The sequence below is a fragment of the Sceloporus undulatus genome, chromosome 4, assembly GCF_019175285.1.
Source record: "Sceloporus undulatus isolate JIND9_A2432 ecotype Alabama chromosome 4, SceUnd_v1.1, whole genome shotgun sequence".
Classification (NCBI taxonomy): domain Eukaryota; kingdom Metazoa; phylum Chordata; class Lepidosauria; order Squamata; family Phrynosomatidae; genus Sceloporus; species Sceloporus undulatus.
The window spans coordinates 64171567-64191990 of record NC_056525.1 but is presented as its reverse complement, the minus strand read 5'-3'; the positions used below and the strand labels follow the sequence as shown (position 1 = coordinate 64191990).

Sequence of the window (20424 nt, the reverse complement as noted above, 5' to 3'; positions counted from 1 at the left end):
GCTGCAAATCTGTTAGGATCCAAGATTCAAAGGTGATAATATATGTATTGAAAGCACTAGACTGGGTTACAAAATAACCAACACACACACTTTCCAGACCAACCAAAAGGCGAAAAAGAGCAGCAAAAAGAAGCCACAAAAAGCGGTTTCTTTTTGTGATGTGGTAATGATGCTGCAAGGCGCCAATGGCACACTTGTGGTGTCATTACCGTGCTGCGACATGTGGATGCTAAGTGTCCACTACGTCAAGATGGCAGCACCCATGTAGAATGGGTGCCGCCATTTTGCATGTGCTTGGCACGTACTAGGGTTGGGGCCATCCAGAAAGGACGCCCCTTTCTTACCCTAGTACGTGCCGCACACGTACTTTTGGCCCGTGCGGAATGGGCCACAGTTAGGACTTGAAATTGGGACGGTACTTGCAGACCTTGAAGAATATAAAGCATCTTCAAGGATTTGATCCAGGAATGCAATCTGGGATTTTGCCAAACATATGTCTTCTTCAACATGGTGGCAAGGTCTTTGGACAACGCAGCCTTTGACTCCTCTTGCTTCTCACCTTCTTCAGATTCTTTCATCTTCTGCAACATGTGAAAGAATCTGGTCTGTGTTTGGAAACACTCATGCTAAATCAAGAAATAAACTGACATGTGAAAGGGCAGAAAAACTGATTTCAATTCAGACATACCTTCGGTTTTCAGAAATCCATGATAACTGTGATTATGACAAATGTAACGAAGCAAAAGTAGAGAATGAAACTGATATTAAACTTCATGCCTATTCATTAAATCTTAGTTCCTCCTCACTTCCACACACTTTCTCTCCCCTCAGTTATTTTTGTGGGAATGGGTGCTTTATGTCTGTTTGATATTGTGGAGAGGAACTATAAATAATTATTTTTGTTGCTAATGTTGATGATTTCTTCTGTGGTTGTTTTTCCCTTGCTCCACATAAAAAAGAAAAATCAAAATTCAGGAGATATATTATTCCATTTGTTAAAAAATATATTCTTTAAATTATTTTTATAATAAAAACTTTCACTTTATTTCTGTAAATTCTGTTTGTAATAATTGTTTGAATATATGTATTTTAATATAGCAATTGTGATAATTTTATGCCAAATCAAATTGTACATAGTAATATTTTATATTCCTAAAGTAACAGAGTGGTTTTCAATCTGTAAAAAGTGCTAATGTTGCATTTTTTCAATTTTTCCAAAAATTTCAATTTCTTCCTGGGGAAAAAAACTGAAAAAAATGGGGGTTTTCCATGGCTTCAAAATTTTCGAAATTTTACATTTCTTGTACTGAGATTATATCCCAAACACATTCCCAGTATTCTTCTTAGACCACTGAGTAGAATTTTTAAATTAGAGCATATGTAAATCAGAGCAAGTGCTCTGCTCTTCTATGAAGGGGGTGTATTTTTGCTTGGTGAAGCAGATGGCCAGGAAGAAGGGGCTTCCTGTCACTCTGGCCATGATCAGGCTGGGACCATGGCGACTTCATGGCCCTCTCCCAAAGGAGGCAGCTGCCACAGGTGCCAAGCCACAGGAGTCGGTTAAAACTGACTCCTTTTTGATCTGGTCCTTTGGACCAGAGTGTGACCTCGGCATGGCTTCTGGCCACCTTGGGGGCATGCGTCATCTAAAAGCCACATCCCCAAAGCAGCCACAAGCTGCTTCTTTTGGGCTGTGAGTTTCGGGCCAAATATAATAGCATTCCACAAATAAGGATCTGTTAGAGGATCATATTCTCTCTACTTTGGGGGCAAGCCAACAAATACAACAATATTAGATTGGCCCTAGTTCTGATGCTGCTTCCAAAAAAATAACTTGCAGGGGGGAGAAAGTGATTTATAACTCATGTGTCTCCATAGGGTTCATAATGCTTGATGATATTTCACTTTAGTCACTATACAATCCAAACATCTTTATGTATTGCCTGATGGTGGTACACCTATGATACAAAAATGGCCATTTCTTCAAGTAACGATCCATTTGTGTAACAACAATGTGACAAATTTGCAGCCAGGTAGAATAAACGTGGGATCTCTGGAAATTGTAGTTGATACAATCAAAACTCCCTGAAATGGCAAAAATGTTGTACTATAACAAACAAGACTAATACTCTTGGAGATGTTCTTAAAACCTCTGAACACTGACAAATGTTAATGAAAATATGTCCTTTATAAAGCATTTTCTGTGCAAGAGGAATACAAAACTTAAAGCATGTTAATACTGAAGGTCATAACTAATGGTAGACAGACTCAAAACACCTTTCCTCATGGAGATGATAAAACTGTGTTTGTATCACTTTGGACTTTTGAAGGAACTTCTACGATGTTCCTCAATAAGATAAAATATAAATACATGCCAGCATATAAAAAACAATCAGAAGGAAGGATGCTTTGCTTCTCCTCATCCTGTGATTCAACCAGCAGTTGCAGACACCGTGTGTGGTTCAGTGAGTCATGTTTTTATACTTACAGCTGGAGAACCACATTTCCCTCAGTCACTCAGGGAGAAGAATATCACCAAAGAACTATAGAAACTATCACACATTCTATCATCTCTTAATTTTGCAAGAGGAACTGCAATGGTCTCTAGTGACATGAAAATGAAAAGAAGGAAAGAAATATGTTGCATCTAGAGACTCACTGTATTGTTATGATATGAACTTTTGTAGGTGACAACCCATTTCGTTGGATGTCTGATTCATTCTCTCTGCATGAATACCATTGCTTGTCTTTATAGGTTTGCAAATGTTTTCTTATCCTGTGTTGCTCATTAGTTCATCTCATAAAAGACAGAGATGAACAGCAGGATGTGCGGTCTCTTAATCTGCTCCATAAGATATTCATTAAAGATATTTATTGTGTAAGCAATACAAAAATTACTAAAAGCAATTAAATCCAACAGAAACTGTGGAGATTTATAGAGGGCTCATGTAAAACTGGAATAGGCCAATAAATAGCAAAATAAAATAAACTCTTGATAGATTTAAAGAAAGACTTGCAGCACAATCATCTATGTGTCTTTTCAGAAATATTTTTCATTAATAATTAATAATTTGTTTTATTTATATACTGCTATTCCAAAGATCATAGCGGTGAACAGCAAGTAAGCTAATTAGCAAGTAAGCTAATTTGCCCCCAGCAGTCTGGGTACTCATTTTAGCGACCTCGGAAGGATGCAAGCCTGAGTCGAGCTTGGGCCCTTTTGCTGGTCTTGAACTCGCAACCTTGTGGTTTTGAGTTCATTGAGTTCATTGAGTTCAGTTATGCCCAGGTAACTGAGCATAGAATTGTAGGCTCAAAGTTTAACTTTATTTATTTCTTATTTTTATGCATTATTTAACTATATTGTTTAATTCATTGTATTATTATTTAGCAATTCATATTACATTTCTGATTGTGTCACTGTTACTTATTAGCTAGGCTTGATAATACAATTAGATACCACATCAGATTTGTAACTGAGAAAGGATCTCATTCATGCCATGTTTGAAGCCCCTCAGAATTTTTGTGCCCTTACAAAACACTATGTGCTTTATTTAGAGCCAATGTGTCAGGAAGTAAGAACTCTTCCAGTAGAATTCAAAGATATAGCTGTGTTAGTCTGTAGAATCAGTATGTAGAGAGATCTTCTGGCATCTTTGAGACTAACTAAAGGAAGAAGTTGACAGCATGACTTTTCTTAGACTTCACTCTACTTCCTCAGATGCATTAAGTGGAATGGAAACCAGGGATAGACATATACAGTGTTACCCCGGGTTACGAAAATAATTCGTTCCGCCGCCGCTTTCGTAACCCGAAAGGCTTTCGCAAGCCGAAACCCCATAGGCGCTAATGGGGAAAAGCCGCGATTTGGTGCGAAAAAGCGCCGAAAAGCACCAAAATTTCTTTCGTAACCCGAAATAACCTTCGTAACCCAGAACAGTTTTTTTCAATTGGATTTTTTCGTAACCCGGAAATTTCGTAAGGCGGCGCATTCGTATCCCGGGGTAACACTGTATGTGCCATCGGTATATGAGATTGTCAGTTCAAATTCAAAATCCTTTGAAGTAGCAAGTCCAGTTTTAACATTGGTTGTTAGTGAACAAAGACATTGGGAACTGGCCAATGTGTATGGAAATAAAGAGGCAAAACCAGTTTGGCTTTCGAAACTAGCCTGTAGGTGGGGAGAACAGATGAGTGTAGGATGCCCCTCTGAGGAGGGGGTCAGATAGTGTTGAAATTTGTGTAGTGATCCACAAAGCCATTATCCCTGTTCAATCAATTGCTGAGGGACTGTATTTTATGGATGAATTCCAATTTTGCTGTTTCTCTTTCCAATCTTACCTTTGTAGTTCTTTTGTTGAAGGACCTCTGTTCTGAGATGGTATCTCCAGGGAGACTGAAATGTTTTGCCACCAGTTTTTGTATATTCCCATTCCTAATGTTTGATTTCTGTCCATTTATCCTCTGGCGCAGGAACTGGCCTGTTTGCCCAATGTAGAGTGCTGCTGGGCATTGAGGACATAGTCTGGCATAAATCACATTGGAGGATGAGCACGTTCCCCTAATATTGTGGGTGATGCCATTAGGTTTTGTGATGACATTTCCTGAATATATGTGCGGGCAGAGTTGGCATCTTGGTTTGTGGCAAGGCTTAGTACATGTGTCCCAATCTGTGTCATGTCTCTTCCTGTGGGTGAGCACCTGTTTGAGGTTTGGAGGCTGTATGTAGGCCAGCAAAAGTCTACCCCCAAAAGCTCTTGAAAGCATGGCATTATTGTCCAGAATGGGGTGTAGTTCATTGATGATGCACTCAGGTCCCAGTTGGGAGCTGTTTGTAACCACTAGTGGGGTTCTGTCATTTTCTCTCTTCAATCTGTTTTGTAATAGATCAGTCCTAGGTACATGTCTTGCCTTTGTTGTTGTTTTTTTACTTCATGTGGTGGGTATTGTAGTTTGAGGAATGCTTGTTGTAATTCCTTGAGTTTGGCATCCCTGTTTTGTGGATCTGAGCATATACGATTGTACTGGAGGACTTGGCTGTAGACTATGGATCTGGTGGTGTGTTCAGGGTGGAAACTGGAGACATGTAAGTACATGTAGTGGTCCATGGATGTGCGATATAGTGTAGTGCTTAGATGTCCATTTTGTAGCTGTACTGTGGTGTCCAGAAAGTGAACTTGTTCTGTAGATAGTTCCAGGCTGAGGTTGATGATGGGTTGGACGTTGTTGAAACTCTGGTGAAATGTCTTGAGTGAATCTTCTCCATCAGTCCAAATTATGAAGATATCGTCAATGTACCTCAGGTGGAAGAGCGGTTTCTGGGTGCAAGAGTTAAGGAAGCATTGTTCCAGGTTGGCCATGAACATATTGGCATATTGTGGTGCCATACGCGTGCCCATGATAGTGCCATTAACTTGAAGGTATGTGTTATTCCCAAAGGTGAAGTAATTATGTGTGAGAACAAACTGGTAGGCCTTGGTGGCTAGATCTAATAAGTTCCCATCTGGAGCGATGTTCCTGATGGCATGTATTCCATCTTCGTGTGGGATGTTAGTGTACAGGGATTCCACATCCACAGTGGCTAAGATGCTGTTTCCTCAAAGGTTGTGGATGGATTGTATCTTCTGTGGTGTCCTTCACATAGTTGGGGGTGTTTGTGACATATGGTTTAAGGATATTGTCCATATATTTGGAGGCACCGACTGTAAGTGTATATATATGAGATAATTGTGACTGTGATTCTGAATTCATCAGCTCAGGATAGTTCCTCTCCAGAACTCAGAATATAAACAAAGAGATTCATTTAGTAAGTGATAAAATAATACCAATATAATTAATAATAATAAAAATATTCTATGTCAGGCCTGAATGTTTTAGGTTGTGAGTTATAACAGTAATGAGATGATGATGATGATGATGATGATGATGATGATGGTAATAGTAATAGTAATAGTATTAATAATAGTCTAAATTAAATCCTTACCATGGCATTACCTTTCTGCTTTGCTGAGATTGCCTGATCCTATGAGGCAACAAACTATGCTGACATTAGTAGTGATGCTAGTACGGTCTCCCTTGTCAGACAGTTTTTTTTCCCCTGAGGAGCAAGACTAAATATGCCAAACAGCTACTGGAAAGCTGCAGTATTTGGGGTGGATGGGGCTGGCACTGGCAGAGATCACTTAGAGTCAATGCCAGTGGCACCATAGCCAACACTTGTTAGTACTGTGCAAAAGGAATCATAGTAAACCCCTTTTTGAATGTTTTTTACCATGAAAACCCTATGATGCGACAATCCAAAATGAAAGAAGAGATTGTGCCAGAAGAAACCATGGCCCTGAGCCTGCATGCTATGCTCTTATTCATACCCCTTGTATAGCCACCTAAGTTAGAAATGACTGTCAGATTACCCAAACAGTACTGAAGACTAGGATTTTCAAAGCAGTGGAATTTAGCTTGATTATGTCACCATATTATAGTTCAAAAATGTTAAAGCAGTCCATATAGCTAAACTAAGGGAACAATTTCTTCTAGAATAAGAAATTACATGTTGCTCAAATAAAGATGTTATAGGCAGTGATAGCCTGAATGCAAATGTTTTGGAATGTATTTCTTGCTTCTCTTGTCAGTCCCATAACAAAATCCAACTGAGCCTTTTACATATTAGAGGCCCAGACCTCATTGATGCTTTTCACAAATTATGCCTAAGAGGAAAGTATTCGCAGATTTGCTTTGGTTCAGCCCTGAAATTGCAAGGGTTAAGTACTGCAATAACTTGGATGAGTTACACACCATAAATTAAGGAAGGATGTTTAGCGTATTTTGGTTTTAGAGGCATGGGTTGCTTTTAGATGGAAAGCACCCTCATTCCCACCCCCCCTCACCAATACAAAGAATATATTACATTCCTTAACAACAAAAGATACAAACCACTAATATTCCTGACTATTAGTTTTCATTAACAAATTACTTGATTTCAAAGAAACTTTCCGTGCATGTGAGAAGTACAACAAATGAAGATAGATTTGTGGACACCCTTTCAAGATGAAAAATGTAAAAAATATGTGTCAAATAAACTGCCCTTCCTGTGTGGCAAGTATTGAATATGATTCAGAAATCAGATAAAAATAAAATTCCTTTTTTTATATATACACATATGTCAATGTTTTCATTCTTGGACATACACATCTCTCTTTCTAAAGGTTTGCTAATTTTGCAGTGTGTTTGGCTGACAAGGTGAAAATCTATAAGACAGACTGTCTGACAGGATGAGCTTCTTGGCTGCTCTTCTCTGCCTTTGTCTTTGTTCATCTTTCTGTCAGTCTCTCCATCTCTCTTTCTCTAAAAGATTGGTGCTGTCTTTTATGTCTGAGCATAAGTAGGAGTGGACCCAACAATATCTCTGTCTGGCTGAGCTCATGGAAATCTGTAGCCTGAGCATCCCCATTGCTTCAGTGCCAGGCTGTTGTGATTGAAGAGTTAGTTCAGCTTCCCTTTGAGAGCAAAGACCAAACAGATAAAAAGTTATAATACAGGGGTACCCCAGGTTACGAATTTAATTCGTTCCGCCGCCGCTTTCGTAACCCGAAAGGCTTTCGCAAGCCGAAAACCCATAGGCGCTAATGGGGAAAAGCCGCGATTTGGTGCGAAAAAGCGCCGAAAAGCACCAAAATTTCTTTCGTAACCCGAAATAACCTTCGTAACCCGGAACAGTTTTTTTCAATTGATTTTTTTCGTAACCCGGAAATTTCGTAAGGCGGCGCATTCGTATCCCGGGGTACCACTGTATAGTAGTTTTTATCTGTAAGTCTTAGATTGCTAAAATACATATCAAAAACGCACATAGCACATTGAGGTGTTTACACTTTTAGACTGTCCATAGCTATCCCTGCACAATGTTTATATTGGACCTACTGCCTGTGTGCATTCCACAACAGGAGGTGATGTTATTACTATATAGAGAACTGTGTGGCATATTATTGTCCATACATTTCCCTGGATATCCCCTGGAAAGACCTAGACATGCAGAACAGAAACAAGATGTATTAGGCACTGCTTTAGCTGTAGCAAATAGTCCTTGATCCAGTGGCAAGTACAAGAATCTATTTCTTTTCTTTGATCACATACACAGATGATATATTTCTGAACAAAGTTTTGAAAATTTAAATTGACATGACTATTTTTAGATTACACTGAATGTGAATATTCAAGTTTGGAAAATAAATGTTAAAAATTCTCAAATTATCACTAAGCCAAATTGTATCCTACTATATAAACCTTCAAAGGTCAGGAATTTGAATCAGAGCCTCACTGATTTGTTCAGATTTGGCATTTGAGCCAAAGGTTCATAAATCTGGAATTAGAACCACTACTACTATAAATTCACAGTTAAGACTTTCCAGACTAGACATTCCTAAGCCAGCTATTAGAATATTTATAAAACTTCATATCCTTAATATCAGTATTTTGATAGATTTGAGGCAGCGTGTTTCTGAAGTTCTTGAATTTATGCATGCTTGAAAAATGTTCTTGATATTTATTCTTGTTTCAGAGACCTGTGCTGTCAACAATGGAGGCTGTGATAGCAAGTGTCATGATGCAGCCACTGGTGTGCACTGCAGCTGCCCCATGGGATTCATGCTTCAGCCTGACAGAAAAACATGCAAAGGTAACTGGCAACCAAATATATATCTACTGTAATACAGAGCATTTTCCACAGAGAATCTGACTTGATATTGTTGGGTTCCTTCATCTGTTTACAAGTCTGAGTAGGGTTTTTGGCCTTGGTGGGATGTATTAATTGTATGACACAAGCAGGAGTGTGGGATAACTTTGGCTGACATTTATCGAAGCATTTCCCAAAGTAATTCATGGGAGTGCAGCAATTATCTTTCAATTTGTGGACATTGATGAATTTCACAGTGCATTTGTCCAACCAAAATGTGTACAAACAAGTTGCAAACCACATTAAGGTAGGTTGCATACAAAAATGCATACCTGAGGTAAAATGTGTGTGTGTGTGTGCGTGCGAAGTGGGGAAAATATATACAAAAGTGTGTGCAGACTTTTTATAAAAAAATTCACAAATGCATGTAGAAATAGGATATAACAAGTCAAGTTCAACAAAACGTTCAAAAGATTAAGAAATTTAAACAGATTCATTTATTCCTAAATATAAATGCTCCATCCAATAAAAAAGATTAGTGCCTCATTGAGCTGTAATTTTGGCGGGATACAAACCGTCGCTTTGGGGCGGCCTGCACCCGCCGCTTTCCCCGATGGATCGGGGCCTCAGCAGCCACAGCAGCAGCTCCAGGGGGCCCGATACGCCGCTTCTCCAGGCCTTGGGGAAGCGACAAAACGCTGCTTCCCTGTGGCCTGGAAAGGGGTGTCCTTGGGGCTTCATGCCCCAAGGACACCCTGACAGTGGAAAGGCTGTGCCAGCGATACCCGCAGCAAAAGGAGCTCCATTTCGGAGCTCCTTCTGGCACCGCTAAAAGGGCACCACAAGCACCCTGGAGTGGCGCCAGGATGTCACACCTGCGCTGTGCTGTTTGGCTGCGGTGCAGCCATGACATTGTAATGGCGGCGCCCATGTAGACAGAGCGCCACCATTTTGATGCCGCGGTTATGTGCTAGGGTTGTGGGGCGTCTGTAAAGGACGCCCCAAGGCAACAATAGCATGTATCCAGGCCGGCGCAAAGCGCCGGTCTGAATACCGCCTTTAATAATAATCTAAATTAAATCCTTACCATTATAGAGATATTATGGCTGAACTTTGCAACTACTGTGTATACTCCACTATAAGTTGACCTCATGTATAAGTTGCGGGCAGGTTTTGAGGCCCAAATTCCCATGGATATGTCAAGGCTAAAACTTTGGGACATGTAACAAAGAATGTAAAGGATGAAGCAAAGGAAAATGATGTCAAAGAACTTATAAAAGTCTGGCAGGCATAACTGTGCTCACTCTAAAAGCTCACAGTTGCCATAAGTTAGAAATGACTTGAAGGCACATAACAACAATCATCCCAGTGTGATGAGTATATAAAAGTAGAATATAATTCCTTAAATAAATACATGTAAGAGAGAACCACATGTAGTATGATTTTTAGTTCATCAGTTCTTAAGATTATTATGACTACCACTCCAAATTTAAGAGAAGATTACAGTCTTTTCAACAAAGATGGCTGATGGCAACACTACTGTCCACTGCTTTTTCTTGATTTCCCAAGTTCAGGATGGGCTCATGAGCCTCTCAAGATGGTAAACCTATCTGATTAAATTGTCAGATTCAGTTTTCATTCCCTCTTCTTTAGATATCTACCCTCTTTCTTTACAGATCTACCAATTTATTTCACAGGTCCACCAAGCATATAATTATTTCTTTGTACAAGACCAAAGTTTCTATTTCATTTGGGAGTATAGTTCCCAATTGTACCAGTGGAAGTTTTACCACCTGGATGGGCATGCTCATCCGTTCACTGTAACTATAGTGGAGGTAAAGGACTGCAGCTTTCATTGGTCCATTGTTCCATAAGGCATATTAAGGTTGAGAAAACCAGAACATGCATAATGACCTCATATTCAAAACCTTGGTGCTGTCTCAGTTAGCAACATCAAGTTGAGCCGGAGAAGAGGCAAGATGGAATTCTGAGATACCTATAGGAAGGATGGATCAAAACCAGCCATATATCACACCACCACAATACCCAAAATAGAGCTGCAAGGAATGATAATACATGATGTATTTTGAACATGTCTTTAATCAAGAGAAATTTCTTTTTTGACAATTGAACAAATACTGTAGGCTTCATACTGTAGTTTACATAAGCTTAGTTTTGCCTTTATAAAGATGTGTTCAACACAGATTAGGAATTTATCAATCCTTGCAGCACTTTAAAGATATATATTTTTGTGGAATTTAGGAATACTACAGGGAAAAGGGGGGTAGAAGGCTGAAGTTGTTTCCATTTGTTTTTGAGCATGAAACAAATTTATCTAAGGGTGATCCACAATGGATGGCTTTTGGTACTAATATCAAAAGACATAATACATCCATTTATGTTTTTCTGAGTGGATTTTTCTAATGGATTTTCTATAGTAGAAAGAACAAAAAAGAGCAGTGGGAAAATACGGAAGCTGATAAGAAATGGAAGATGTAGGCATTTATACCTTCTGTAAAATTCCATGAATAAGAAAAGCTTCTCCTGGACGCATCTAACTTACACTTTTGAAAAGAAGAGTGCCTCTTTCAGTCTGACTTCATTTCAGAACAAAACCATTGTGCTGAACACACACACACACACACACACACACACACACAACGTGTCTTCAGTTTCATATGCCAGACCTCTGCATCCTGGTGTGGATCTGTCTTCATCATCACATGGAGGGCATAAAATCTCTAGGCAGCCTTAAAGAATTGTTAAAACCATCTTTTACAGTTACATCTTTAACACTTACCCATAACACTCAGTAGCTCCATGAGCTTGAAAGTCTCATTCAAGAAGATTAATTCTCTTGTACTAGCCAATTTAAATGTTGACCAAAGGTTTGGGAGAGTAAGTTCAAATGAACCATGGAACTCAGTAGATTACTTTGATCCAAGGTCTTTCTCTCAGCTTGAGCTACTGCAGAGGGTTGCTGAAAGTGTAAAAATGGTGAGGAGGAGAACCATGTCAACAGCCATGAGCTCACTGGAGGACAGGTGGGAGATAACTGATCTGTTCCTTTGTATCTGTGGGGAGCTTTCCCAAGTGCCATCACTCAGTCCAGTATGAAAGTACCAGTACGTTTGGTCCAGAGAAGTCTATCATCTACATATGTGGAGTTTGTGCTGCTGTTTTGTACTCTTTTGTTAGACTGTAAGCAGGGGTGTTATTGCATGTGACTTCCCAGGCTTTTATAAGGAAAGCTTGGCCAAGTTATACAGTGGAACCTCGCCATACGCGGGGGATCCGTTCCGGATCCCGCCGCGTATGGCGATTTCCGCCTATGCTCAAGCCCCATTGTAAACAATGGGGCTCGTGCGCAGCGGCGCGCGAGGCGCAACGGGTGCCGCGCCCATTCAATTGAATGGGACACGCCGCCCCTTCCGCCCCGCGCGCGCCGGCGGCTTTGAGCGCCTATGCTCAAAGCCGCCGATAAAAAGTCAGCGTATGCGGAGGATCCACTGTATTTTTGTAGCCATGCCATCTGGAAAATTCTGGTGGCTGTCATCCAATACATAACTTTTTCAAATGCTGAATATTGAGTACTGCCTTTGACATTAGCTTCTGACAAGCAATACAACTTCCCATGATGTCTGAGTCATTTTAAAAGTGGAAGTTTGTTTGTGTTCTACTTTAGAAGCTATATACCATCCTACTCTACTACCCTCTGCTTATTCTGCCCATAAGAAAAAAAATGAGCCAATTCCAGAAAGACAACCCTTTCCCATAACAGCAGTGTCCCACCATTTCATGGATTGTTACATTATGTTTTGTTTTAATTATATTAACTCTTTAAAGGCTGTGCCTTTTGACGTCAGATTCTATCAGGTGTTTTTGTAAAGTGGTAAACAAAAGTATGGCTCCATTTCCTCTCACTTCATTAGATGAGGACAGGATATCACACTATTGGAATATCAGCACTACATGGGGTTTTGCAGTAAGAGAAATGTGTGAGCCTTTTTAAAAAGTCATCTGGAAAGGCTTGCAGAGGAAAAGGTGAGACTTCACAAATGGAGGGCGTCTGTGTTCTGTCTCTGGCAGCTCCAGGGAACGTGACCTTAGTTAAAAGGGAAAAATGCCCTTCTGCTGAAAGCTGTCTAACCGCCTTACTGATTCCAGACCCCATTTGCTTGGTTATTATTTTTCAGACCTCACCACTTCTAAGATGCTAGAGTTCCAGGAAAGCATAATAACCCAGAGCTATATCCGTGTCTGGGATTTTATTATACTTTGGAGCTGTTTTACTGCAAGTTCTCTTCACTCACAATAACAATAACAGCAACAACAATAATAATACTAAAAGCTCCATCTTCTTGTTTGAAGCGATGGGGGGCGGGGAGAGGCTAGATAGCAGACTTGGATGAAGTCCGATGGAGTTCTCTTTGTGGGTTTCATCAGCCTTGGCTCATTCTATTTTACAGACCATTTCATAGCAGTAAATTTTCAACCTTGTAAATAAAAATATCCCTTAACAGGTAGTAGCAGGAGGTGGGGTTTGTTTCTTGGGGGGACAGGACAATTTAGGGAAATACTGAAGATTGGGGGAGGGGAAGGCTGTTGGTTTTCCCAAAACAGTCCAATTTGTGGGGCTTAAAACAATGCACAGTGATTTCCAAAACTACTGCTCTCTAAAGACCATTTCCTTTTCCAATTTAGTTCTTTACAGTTCTCCCTCTAGTTGCTTGAATAGCCACACCCACTTAGCCATCTCATTAGGCACAAAACTAGTTTCTTTTTTGATAGGCAGCTAAAGAGACTAAACCACTTTCTCCATCCCAGTTAGCTATATCACCTAGAATAGGTTGTTATAATCCTAGAGACCTATGTTATTATATTTCTGTGATCCTAGGATCATAACATGTTACACTGCCACATTACTTTTTTCCCACCCCCTTCCTTCCTCCTTTTTATAATACTGTATATCCTGGGATTGCAATATATTAGCAACAGTGACAGATCTTGGCCTGTTCTTTCTTTCTTTCACCTGATAAGTTTTTAAAAGAAAATAAAATAGCTATTCAACCCCTTTTGCAAGTACATAAATCTGTGCCCCCTTCATCAAATGTCAAGTCTTGTATGTCAGGTCCTACTTTACCAAAACAGATGGAAAAGACAAAAGCAGTACTGTAGTTTTTTTCTGTGGAATCTCATTTTTCAAACAGTTTCCATAATGATATAAAGGACAGAAAGTATGCCACTTTTTAGAATGAAAAGTCTCTACAAACTGTCACCAAGTTCAGGAAAACAGGGAAAGATCAGACTTCCTGCTTCCAGAAAAAAAAAAGATTTAAAAAAAAGCCAGTGCTTTCCAACACAGTTACCAAAAGTAAGCCAGATCTGACTGAGAGAAAAGAAGCAGACACACTAAAGTACCCAAAATCTAGAAAATGCCTTTCTAATGCAATACAGGAATGTGTGGATATTGTTCCTGAAAGTGCAAAACTGGAAATGCTGCAAAGGTTCCAGTTATAGAACCCATCTCAGGTGAAATTAGGAGCAGCGATTTAAAAGCCACCTCTGCTCAATTGGAATCAGTTTCATATGGTTGTAAAAGAAAAAGTGGAGAATATATGACAGACACTAATAATGGCATATGAGGAGGAAATTGAAAGGAAAAAAAATCCAGAAGGTTTGTGTAGAAAATGAAATCCAGGCTGCTTTGAAAATACCAGTTCCCAAATCTGTGAACAGGGAGAGACAAAGACCAAAACAGAGACCGGATTCCTTATCTCAAAAATTCTGGATTTCTGGAACCATTTTGATGTGTTCAGCATTGTACTGTGGTGAGGCTGTCAGCTATTGTGGTGTGGTGAGGATGTCAGGACTGTTAGAAGAACTAGAAACATAGTCCCTATTGCACAGTCTCAACTGACCTTTGTGAAACCTTTAAAAACAGATATTCCCAGGCATCCAATGCATTTTGTGTCTAAAACATGTTTTTTGATGAATGCTGGAAAGAGAAAAAACAATGAGGCTTTACTTGGTGGCGGAATTTTGTACTGACTCTTGATGAGCAACTCTTAACATGGGAACAGAATGTCATCATAAATCTAGTGTTCCTAAAGCACCAACGAAAGAGTAAGCATCCTTAAGAGCCTATACTGCTAGGTGCAAGCTAAATGAACTTCGTAGATCGGCTTGCCATTTGTTTACCTGTGAGGAGAAGGTTAAAGCAATAAGAAGGCTGGAGATAGAAATTGAAACAAAATGCTTGCTAGTTCGAAAGGACACACATCTGTGGAAGGAAGAAGCTTCAAAATGTCTACTTGTGCCCTCCCCCTCCACCCAGTCCATTGGTCACTCACTCAGTAGAGGAGGGCTAGGGGCGGGTCCTCCAGTGCTGGCGGCAAGGCTTCCTGCGTGGCAGTGGAGCCGTGCAGGACCTGAGCCAGCCATCTGGGCCCTCTGGAAGGAGGCCGCCATGGAGGAGTCCTCCAGCGGCCTCTTCCAGCCGCGGCAGAGCCGCACAGGGCCTAGCCACTGGGCCCCAACTGGCTGAGCCCCAAGAAATTAGAGGGAGGTCGCTGCAGCTTTGTCTCACAGGTAAGATTTCTATATCTTTATTCTATTTCCTGAGATGTCTTTTATTATTATGTTTGTTGTTGTGTGTCTTCTGTCTAGGAAGAACATTTTCTGTAAATAAGGATTTATATAATTTTTTTTTTTAAATTAGTAACATTTTTCGCTTTTAGCTGGTTGTGTCCTCAATTTTTCTTGAATGTCCTCCATTTTGTGTGAAATTTGTCCTACATTTTGTCCTACTTTTTAACATTCTGTCACAGTTTCATGGTAGCAAATAATGGCAACCCTAGTCTGGACACATGACCACCCTTAAATCACACATCATTGTTACTCTCTGAACTGGGACCTTGAGTTTAATGCAAGATCAGGCTAGCTTTGCTGTTGTTCACTCACAAGAGGTTTAAGTGTGTTTGCTAAAACTTTTTCCATAGAGTTTCTTGGCAATTGTTTTGGCCCATGGTTTGAATCTCATGTTTGCTTGTTAGCCAAACTACTTATGTGGGTACTCCTAAATTTGATTGATATTTAGCATTGTTGAGACAATCGTGGCCAAGTTGTGTTTCAACTTCATTTGGTTTGGCAACTTGTGCCCTTTCTTGGAAGCAAAGAACCTGGCCATTCTTTTGCATGCTCTCAACTTAACTACCATAATGATCTGTATGTGGGGTCGCCCCTAAAGATACTCCCAAATTTCTAGCTACTTTAGAATATACCAGTTCTGGGTCAAGCTTAAGTTAATCATTATAAACTGTATAATACTGATTTTTTTTTATTATCTTCACAACAGTAAACAAAATGAGATAGCTATTTTGTTTATGACACTAAAATCATAAAGTGTTAGTTTGCCTTGCTGCAAATGCAGTTACGTTTTCAGGTTTTAGAACTCTAAATAGCCTAGATCTAAGACATCTCAGAGAATGTGTCCCTCCCCACAATGTATTACTCCCTCCCCAGTTTAAAGATCATGCTTATTGATGTACCACTACTATTAACTGAGGGGCTCTTCAGACTGGCCATTACGGCTGGCCTAGGGGTGGAGTCGGGGTGATGTGTCCACGTGATGCATGCTCTGACTGTATCCCCAGGGTGCCGTAACACCGTGCGTCACTCCACACAGCACATGGCATCACAGCGCTCCTCCAGTCCTGCATCCGCACAACGCAGTGCTGAAGGAGCGCCATATAGCTGCGGCACCACGGCTATTGCGTTCTGGAAAGGCTAGATTGCCACGGCCCTGATCTGGATGAAGAAGGGGCAGCTGGAGGCCACCCATTTGGGGCTGTTACCTAAGAGACTGTTAGCTACCATGCTCAGACCTTTTGCAGTGGTGTTGCTTTAGCCACCCTCACCTTCCTGCTGAAGTCTGATAGGCCTACTCATTGAAGAATGTTTTCCCTTTTCTACTAAAAGCTTTTAATTGCTTTTAAGCTTTCTGTGATTTGGGAATGTGTTGTTTTTTCCCCTTTTAGTATGGTATAGGTATCTTTAAGAATGGTATCATTAATTTAAGAGCTGTATCATTTGATTAATTTAAGTATGCTTTTATATTTGCTTATTCTGTTGTTGTATCGTTATTGCAATTGTTGTACACCGCTGTGATCGAATGGAATAGCGGTATATAAATAAAATTTATTATTATTATTTTTTATTATTATTATTAAAATGTATATAAATAGCATATATACTGTATATCTTTACAGTTTATGGTAATGTGTATCGGGGTATTTATTAACAAGTGGTTGGTGTTCTGTAAGATGGTAGTGTTGAGAGATTCTGTCAGACAAATACTTTCAAGAAAACCCCAATTGTATACATGAACGACACTTACCTGTGGGTATGTGATCTGTCTGATTTGTGAATAAAATGTTTCTAAAGCCTTCTACCTATTCAAGTTTTGATTCTGGGTTATCAAAAATATCAAAGACGCAATTCACACCTTTTAGCCAAAGCTATTATTAACATATTAGCATAATTATTGTTCACACCAAGACATGAATGAGTCCTAGCATTACGAATTAAAAGCTATTTCACCTTTCTCTCCTGAATGAAGTTTATTGTGGAAGGAAAACTAGGTAGAAGAAGTGCTGATAAAACATGGAAAGGTTGCAAGTGGAAGAAAACATTGGTTGCATCCCCTACTGACTGCCGAAGTAATCCAGTTTGGCACCCTTTTAACTGCCATAGCTCAATGGTATGGAATTCTGAAACCAAATGAAATAAACCAAAATTAAGAAGACTAAAACTCCTGTTCTGGAACATCACGGACTGGGGTAGGAACATCTGTGACCCTACATTCGTGGAATATACTTCCAATTTTTATATAATATTACTCCAAGAAACCTGGCTGAGAGAAAAGATAACCCTAAATGGATTCACAGCGTGCTCTACTGAGGCTTCTCTCTCCCTGAATGGTGGTTGCCCCATTGGCGGTTTATCTATCTTAGCTTCAACCAGTATCAAACATGTTTATTTTCTTATTGCACACTGACAAACCTGGCTTCTTCCTTGTTAGTCAAATTTAATAATATTTGGCTGTTAATCATCAATGTCTATATATCTCCCTTATGACAGAAGATTAAGTTGAGAAACATATGGTCTAGTATGTTTCTCAACTTATGTACTGGCTCTGTATCCCAAGGCCCTTCTAATATTAGCTGGGGACTTCAATGCAAGAATTGACTCTAATGAAATAGATCTATATGCACTTTTCCATCTTCCACAGCCAGAACCTGATCCAGGTCTAGCTTTGCCATCTCGACAATCTAAAGATAGGGGATACAACTGGGCTGGCCTCTATCTTAACCAACTAATGCATAAAATGAATCTAGTTGTGACAAATGGTTCAACTGAGGGCAATATCAAGGGGAATACACCTTCGTGTCCAACCGTGGGTCCTCCACAATTGATTATTTTGTGGTATCATATGATTTGCTTTCTGGTGGCGCAGTGGTTAAATGCCTGTACTGCAGCCATTCACTCAAAACCACAAGGTTGCGAATTCAAGACCAGCAAAAGGGCCCAAGCTCGACTCAGGCTTGCATCCTTCCGAGGTCGCTAAAATGAGTACCCAAACTGTTGGGGGCAAATTAGCTTACTTGCTAATTAGCTTACTTGCTGTTCACCGCTATGATCTTTGGAATAGCGGTATATAAATAAAACAAATTATTATTAATTATTATTCTATGATGCCTAGGTGTGTGATAGAACAACGTGTAGAGAGTGACCATTTACCTGTAACCCTGATAGTAGAATGTGCCACACAAGCAGATTTTGCAAAATAGATTGCTCCACTGGATGGCAATTTGGAATTGAGATCTCGAGGTATCAAATGGTCCTCCAAGGCCGAGAACAATGTTAAAACTGCTCTAAACTCTGAAAAGTGCCTAACTATTCGCAGTTTGCTGCTAACTACAAAATCCCCTGATATTATTTTTGAATCCTTTCAACAGTTAAGTACAATAATTAAGAACTTGCTGAGTTGACCAACTGTCCACAGGATATCCAACATGCCTCAGAGATCAAAAACTTGGTTTGACCGAGACTGCCTCAATATGAAGCAGGTCCTGGTGGTGAAGTTTAGGGAATATGGATGAAGAAATCTACAAATGATTCCCTCTGAATGATTTAAAATAAAGAAAAGCTATAAGAGACTGATAAAAACAACAACAAAAAAAGACAGCTCCTGGACAAATTTAATAATAGCAGCTAAAACCAAGGATACAACTTCTTTTTGGAAAATCGTATCCAAAGGATGGCCGAATTCTATAGATATAAAATACTATGGCGGGTTACAGACCGCCGCTTTGCGGCGCTTCCCCGCCGCCGCCATTTGCTCCGTGCGGGAGCCGCAGCAGCCAAACCGCGCGACTCCCGCGCGGAGCAAAAAAGAAGCTCCATTTCGGAGCTTCTTTCTGCGGCGCATCTATGACATCGCGAGGCACCTGGCGCGGACTCGCGACGTCATAGACGCCGCAACACGTGCGGACGCACAGCGTCCGATACATAAATATGGCGGCCGCCGTGTGGAACGGCCGCCGCCATATTGTACGTACAGAATACGTACTAGGGTTAGGGGGGTGCGGAAGCACCGCCCCTTCCTAACCCTAGTACGTATTCATTACTTACTAAATGGCGGTGTGTAACCCGCCTACATTTCTGCAAGCTGCTGGGAACAACATTACAGTAAATTGTATGACCAACTTCAGTGCAGCTATAACCTCTTTTTGCTGATATCGAAAAACTTCTGAAATGGCCGCCAGTCTCTGTGCTGGAAATTAAAAACCTGATTTCCAGACTCATGTCAGGCAAAGCCCCCAGATGTGATAACATTCTTTCCGAAGTGTTCAAAACCAACATTAAATTGTGGATCCCAATACTTACTGTCTTATTTACCACCATAGACCAAACAACTTGCATTCCGGAGGACTGGGGTCTTGCTATTATTATGCCAATATATAAAAAAGGTGATAAATGTGACCCTGGAAATTATAGGCCCATCAGCCTTCTTAATATCATAAGTAAAATGTATGCATTACATCTATTATCAGGGAGGAACAGGCTGGTTTCAGAAACAGTCGATCTGCAGTTGAGCAAGCCTTAGTTCTTAAACATCTCACTGAGAAATACTGTACATCGCTTCAGCTAAAGGTGTACTTTTTACGGCCTTTGTTGACTTGTCATCTGCATTCAATCTTATCCCAAGAGACAAACTCTGGAAAAAGTTTGAAGCCACTAATGTTGACAAATGGTTACTAACCTTAATTCGTAAACTGCATGAGAACTCTTGTTAACTATTTGATGCAATAATCATGGTAATATGACAAGACCTATCCCCTTATTTAATGGTGTCAGACAAGGTTGTGTTTTAGGGCCCACTCTTTTTAATTTCTATATTAACTCTATGATTATGACCCTATCAGAGATACTATCACATATTCCGACACTGTCAAACAAACCTCTGTCAATACTCGCTTATGCAGATGATGTGTTACTCATGTTACATATGAGAATAGGCTTGAACAGACTTTTGAGAGCCCTGGCAAACCATTGTACAAACGATGGATTAAAAATTAACTATAATAAAACCAAAGTTATGTTTTTTTCTAAAAGTCGTTTATGGTGCAAGTGGACTCTAGACCATAACCATATAGAGCAGGTGTCTTTCTATAAATACCTAGGTATTACATTTC

The 20424-nt window shown here is 40.0% G+C and overlaps 1 protein-coding gene across 4 annotated transcripts in view; it reads left to right on the top strand.

Annotated features, from left to right (window-relative positions):
• Positions 1-20424, top strand: part of SCUBE3 (signal peptide, CUB domain and EGF like domain containing 3) — a 177224-nt gene that overhangs the window by 114349 nt on the left and 42451 nt on the right. For all 4 annotated transcript variants that reach the window (XM_042464257.1, XM_042464254.1, XM_042464256.1 and 1 more), the window contains one exon: positions 8552-8668. In XM_042464257.1, coding sequence (XP_042320191.1) covers positions 8552-8668 — 117 coding nt within the window. The remainder of the gene's footprint in view (positions 1-8551; positions 8669-20424) is intronic.